The sequence below is a fragment of the Tamandua tetradactyla genome, chromosome 10, assembly GCF_023851605.1.
Source record: "Tamandua tetradactyla isolate mTamTet1 chromosome 10, mTamTet1.pri, whole genome shotgun sequence".
Taxonomy (NCBI): domain Eukaryota; kingdom Metazoa; phylum Chordata; class Mammalia; order Pilosa; family Myrmecophagidae; genus Tamandua; species Tamandua tetradactyla.
This window is the reverse complement of record NC_135336.1, coordinates 109562599-109568622: the sequence shown is the minus strand read 5'-3', so window position 1 is coordinate 109568622 and position 6024 is coordinate 109562599. Positions and strand designations below refer to the sequence as shown.

Below are 6024 nucleotides of genomic sequence, written 5' to 3'. Positions count from 1 at the left end.
GCACCGCTGGGGGGCAACCAGAGGCCACACTGCCCAGGGAACTGACCAGAGTCTCTTCCACCCAGTGGCCCTCACTGTCCCTGGAGCCTGACCCCGCTGTGGGCAGCCTCAGCTTCCTTGTGCACAGACAGCGCAATGCACTAGGGTGGCCCAGGGCGACACGCATGGAAAGCTGTGTGGGTTGCACACAAGCTCAGCATCCACGGGCTACCACAGCCATGGCAAGAGGGGCTCCGGAGCGGCTGTCCTGCAGTGGATGGGTGGAGGTGGGCGCTTCCTGGAGCTGCACTGCCAGAGCACCTGAGGACAGATGCAGGGACGGCTGCCTGCATGGTTGCCCTCATCCACAGGGCCTCGGGGGTGTCAGCCTACTCGCCCTCCAGCTGCTGGCTGAGCTCCTCCTGCACCAGGTGCTGCAGGGTGTCCAGGGATGGAGACTCCCCCTGGGAGGGACAGGGAGGGGCATCAGGTCTCCCTGCACTTTGGGAAGCAGAAGGAGGAGACCAGACACGCCTCGGGAGTGCGTTCTCCAGCCGCCCTTCTTGTACCCTGCAGCCCTCCTGCTTCCTGCATCCCCGAAGTCTGGCTCCCATCCCTCCCTGCCCCCTTGCCTAGCTGCAGGACGCTGCTCAAAGTGAGCCCCTGCTGAGCCCTGTGCCTCCCTGGCCCCTCTGCTCGGCTGCCCGCCCAGCTCCCTGCTCTGTGACAGTGCAGCTGAGCTCGTTGACCAGAAGGCACAGCGGCCCCCCAAGTCACTCGGTGATCTGCGAGTCTCTCAAGAACTAGAGGGCAGCTCTCGGGCCGCCACACTGGACGTGTCCCCATGTCACCTACCACTTTCTCCATGCCGTCCTCTCTCCCAAGCATAGCTCAACCGTCGCCTCCCTGCAGCCCCAGCACCTGGCCTGAGATGGATCCTTGGAAAAGGTCAAGTTCCTCCTTCTTTCCTTTCTTGGTCAAGTCTTTTATGGCAGTCCCAAAATTTCCATTGCCACCACGGCAGCATGATGGGGGAAGCTGGACGCGGCCCAGGGGCTTCAGAAGCCAGCGCATCCTGCAACTACCCCTGGACTTGGCCGAGATCAGGCCCTGGCAACACTGCCCCTTGGGGCAGCTGAATCTCAGGCTGACCACAGAAGCCAGGTAAGCAATTGAACACTGAGCCCTAGAGTCAGATGGCCATGTGGTCCCCTAAGCCTATGCTCTTAGGGACATGGGGCCCCCAGGGGCCTACGAAGAAGCCATGGGGAGACCAGGTGACCAAGGGACAGTGGGTGGTCAGGGGACAGTGGGCTACCATGGAGACAGTGGATGACCAGGGGGCAGTGGGGAGCCAGGGTGACAGCTGGTGGCCAGGGGACAGCAGGTGGACAAGGGGACAATTGGCAGCCAGGGGACAGTGGGTGGCCAGGGGACAGTGGGTGACCAGGTGACAACAGGTGGCCAAGGGATAGCAGGAAACCACAGGAACAACAGGTGGCCAGGGGACAGCAAGTGACTGGGGGACAGTTGGCAGCTAGGGGAGAGTGGATGGCCAGGGGACAGTGAGTGACCAAGGGACAGCAGGTGGCCAGGGGACAGCAAGAAGCTGGGGGACAGTGGGCAGCCAGGGGACAGTGGTTGCCACAGCAGGAGACCAGCTCCTGCCAGGGCTTACACAAATGAGGCCTGTGTGCTGCTGTTAAGAATTCACATGAGCGTTCTGCCATTAAAATAAAATATGCTTACACATACACACACACAAACACACATACACACACGTGTGTCCACACACACACTAAGCAAACCTTAGGAAGAATGCACCTCTGGCAGGCAGACGGAAGAGAGGCCAAGCCAGGCAGGGACTGGATGGCCAAGCATCCAGGAGCTCAGATTCCCAAGCTTGGAGCCAGAGGAATCATTAAGTCTGTGGATTCATCACTGAGGCAGGGGCAGAACCAAAGAGGAATCTGCTTTTATTTTTCCTTGGAGCCCCTCTATGTTACCCATAATTTCACTTAATCATCGTGAAAAACCTGTCAGAAGAGGATATTCTCATCCCTTTTGCAGTCAAGGAAGGACCGGCTCAGAGAGGTTAAGTAATGTGCCCCAGGCCACACAGCCACCGGCAAGCCAGGACCTGTAAGTCAGATCCCAGTGCCCACACTTCCCTGGCTCCCCTCAGGTCCAGAGAGGCCAGTCCCCTTACCTTGAGTCCTGGGAATCCCGGTGGGCCAGGAGGTCCCAGGGGTCCAGTCCGGCCACTCTCCCCAGGCAGTCCCTGGGGGCCTGTCAGGCCTGTGTGGCCTTTGTGACCGGGGATTCCAGGGTCCCCAGGCTGGCCTTTCCCACCGGGAGGACCTCTGTCTCCTTTGATGCCAGGATCTCCCTAGAGGAAGAAAGAGATGTGTCAGCAGATGCATCACTGCCGGTGTGCTGTGCAGGTGGGACTGGAATGCTGCGGGAGGGCCCCCAGAGCCCTGGAAGATGCACAACTTGGGTGGAAGGGATCAGCCACACCCACGGCCTCCCAATGGGGGAGGGGGTCGCCTGCCCAGGGGTGTGGGGGCTGGCAGGGTTCAGCCTGCAGCCCTTAGTCCCCAGTGCCTAGTGCCCAGGCTCAGTCCACCCGCCCCGAGTCCCCAGTGCCAAGGTGGGTGCCCAGACTCAGTCCACCAGCCCCAAAGTGTCAGCGGGAAGGTCAGGGTGCCCAGCTGAGAGAGGCCCCAAGCTCTCAGGGGGCCCTGCACCCCCTCCAGCCTCGGAGCTTATCCAGCAGCTTAGGGAAAACCCTACCTGGGACCCTTCTCTCCTCATCACCAGCCCAGGCTTCGGGTGCCAGATTCATGCATTTGGGAAGTGCAGTGACTCTCCAGGCCAGATCCAGCCTCCGATGTCTGTGCCACAGGGCAGCTGCCAGCCCTGCGAGGCCCTGGGCCAAGGCTGTGATGCGGCGGTCACCTGGACAGCCTTAGTGGTGACAGGCCCTTCCCAACTGTGGCCAAGAGGGCAGGGGCAGGGGTTGAGCTCACTGACACCCGGGAGCCACGGGACAGGAAGCAGGTGCTGTCATGCCATTGTGTCTGACAGACGAGTCTGTGCAAATGTGGAACACGCGCTGCCCAGAGCACAGCACGCCCTGGGGCTTAGTGAGAGCTGGGCCCTGCTTGGCACATGCCTGCCTGGCTGTGAGCACTGAGGGTCTCTCTGCAGGGACAAAGGGCCCAGTGCCCTGTAATGGGTGGGGGCTGAGGCTGACAGGCACTGAGGCACATTTTTCACTGCATTCACTTTCATACAATTCACATTGTTTAAAAACGTGTCTATATTGCTTTTATAATGCCAATAAAAAACTGCAGAATTAGAAAAATGAGTTTAGCCAAATTCAAGGGGCTGTACCCATTTTTCAGGTGTGAAGCTCTTTAGGGGATATGGTGGTCTTATGCTCAGGACTCTGAATATGTGTGTTCTTAGAGCGCCTCAGTGCTGAGGCCTGTCCGCGTTGGGAGCTGGTTGCACTTCGGACCCCCCAGGAGCATGAAGTGAGGCTGTGTAACATCTGGCTGTGACGCTAAACCACTCAGCAGGAGAAAGGTGCACTCTGCTTTAGTGGTCAAGGTGTTAGAGAAGAGACCCTGAGCTCTGGTTCCTAGACAGAACTTGAGCCCATGCTCCCCAGTAATGGCTTGGGGGACTCTGGGCGACATGCCCCTGGGGGGACCTCATATCCTGCTTGGCCACTCCCTGGCCCTGGTGCCCAGGACCTGAGAGGACCCAGGAATGTAAGGCAGGATGCCCGCTCCACCTCCACTTTCCTGGGCTGCAGGAGGGACGCCACAGCCATCAGCGTGCAAAGAAAGTTGAAAAACGAGATGAAGTCTCTGCAGGCCCGGGGAGTACAAGCGGGCAGGGGAAGCAGAGGCAGCAGAGGCAGCAGAGGCAGCTGAGTAGCTGGGCAAGGAGGCACCGAGGTCAAGTAACACCCAAGGGCTATGGCTGGAGCCCCCTCCCCACTGGTGTGAAACTTAAGGAAAGCCTTTCTGAGTACAGCACCAAGATGTGTCACTCTGGGGAAGTCTGCACCCTCTTCACCGCCACCTTGGGTGACAAGCCTGGTGCCAGGCAACTGCAGCCACAGGTGGCTGGCACAGAGGCAGAGGGACACCTGTCAATAACTCCCCATGCCCACCTTTGAATTTGCAATTGTGAGGCTGTTACTCCTTAAATAAAGGCCAAACACAAGGAGATGAAAAGGAAAGAAGCCACAACACCAGTCGAGCAACATTGGGGGCTGAGCCTCTGTTCCAGGGCCTGGCGAGTTCCCCTGAGAGCCACAGAAACTGCTAGGCTAGCCCCCTTGGCAGACCCTGGCCACCCAGTCCCTGACTGTTCCCCACACTTACCTTCTCTCCTTGGGACCCTGGTTCTCCGGGGGCACCCTACAATGGAACCCACGGGGCAGCCGTTGACCTTCGGCCTGGCCCCTCAGCCCCTCCTGGTGCCCCACAGCGCCATGCGCAGGGGCCATCCATGCCTCCCGTTCCTGCAGCCGCTGACTGGTGGCAGCAGCCCCCTCCTGCTCTCCAGCCCACAGACTTCCCTTTCCATTCTCCCCACCACGATAACAAGCCCCTGCCATGCCCAGGGGCCTCCATGTGAATGGGGCTGCCCAAGAGGGAATGAGGGGGGAATGGGGGCAGGCCCTCTGAAAAAGGTGTGGGTGGTCCTCAGGAAAGCTGCCCGCACATTTCAGGAACTAAAAGGCTGAGAGGGTCAGCAGGGCCAAGCGGCCGGTTGGTGCCCTGCACACTGCATGCTGTGTGCAATCCTCCGCCAGGTCCAAGCCTCTAACTCAAAAGGGCCACAGCTTCTGCCCTGGTCTACACAGGTCACCCTGCTGTGGTATGGCAAGGGGCTGCCCGTGAGGAGCCACAAAGACATCCTGGAGAGAGGTGGCAGTGAAAGAGCCAAGTGGGGGTCCTGGTGACAGAGGTGGGGGAGTGGGCCTGGACCTTGCGGAACCTGGGGTCCAAGCTAGCAGGCCATGCCACCAGCTGACCTGCAGAACTGTGTCAATATGCCTCCCTCAGGGCTGGGAAATTATTCGTAGACCTGGAGCAAAATCACAGCGGGGCCCCCTTGCTCAGACTGTGGCATGGATTTCAAGGTGGCCCCTGGGCAGGGCCGGGACCATCAGCCCCACATGCCCACGGGGAGGGTCCTGGGGGAAGAGAAGCCTGGGGTGCCCTTGCCTTCATCCCTGCAGCTCCTTTCTCTCCTGATTCTCCCTGCAAAAAGAGCAAAGCATCAGCTGGGCTGCAGCACCAGTGCGTGCCATGCACACACCTACCTCCAAACAGGAAAGATAACCCATCCTGTTTCAGCAAGGACAGTGGGGGATGGTCCTGGTGACCAAGGACACCCCAAGCAGGGGTCTTGGGTCAACCTATACAGGGAAAAGAAACACCATTGCTGGGTGCAGAGGGCCTGGGCCTGGGCTCTTGGTCAGTGGGTGAGTGGTGACTCCAGCGAAAGGATCCTGGGACTGCTACGAATGGTCTCAGGGAGGGGCCTCCCAGGGAAGGGACCCTAAGTCCTCGGTCTTAGCCGCGACTTCTCTGCCTATGGCTCTGTGGCTTGGATGACCTGCTCACACCCTCCCCAAGCTCCCTGTGCCTTGGTTTCCTCATCTCTGTGTGTTGGCACCCTGCTTGTGTCACAGGCCTGCCTGAGAATGCAGCATGCCAGAACAGGGCAGGTGCAATATTGAAGGCTGGGCTGGCTGCTCAGTGGGAGCTGACACTTATTAATAAGGGAGCAGACAGGAGGCTTCAGCCTTCAGGGGCAACTGAGCCAACAGCCTCAAGGAAAATACGTGGCCAGAGTCAGGCTTAGGGCCAAGCTGTTGGCAAGGTGGATGGGGTCACCACCTGGAGGGGGCCAGGTTGCACTGCAGGGGCCACTGGACAGGACAGAGTTAAGCGGAAGGAGGAGAGAGAGGAAGGGAGATGGTCTCCACTCCTGTGAGCTCATGCAACCCCATCC

The 6024-nt window shown here is 59.6% G+C and overlaps 1 protein-coding gene across 2 annotated transcripts in view; it reads right to left on the bottom strand.

Moving 5' to 3' along the window:
- Positions 1–2453: 2453 nt before the first annotated feature.
- Positions 2454–6024, bottom strand: part of LOC143648798 (uncharacterized) — a 303168-nt gene continuing 299597 nt past the window's right edge. The window contains exon 7 of one of the 2 annotated variants that reach the window (XM_077119306.1): positions 2454–5267. In XM_077119306.1, coding sequence (XP_076975421.1) covers positions 5142–5267 — 126 coding nt within the window. In that variant the 3' untranslated portion in view covers positions 2454–5141. The remainder of the gene's footprint in view (positions 5268–6024) is intronic. The other variant, XR_013158771.1, reaches the window with a different exon arrangement.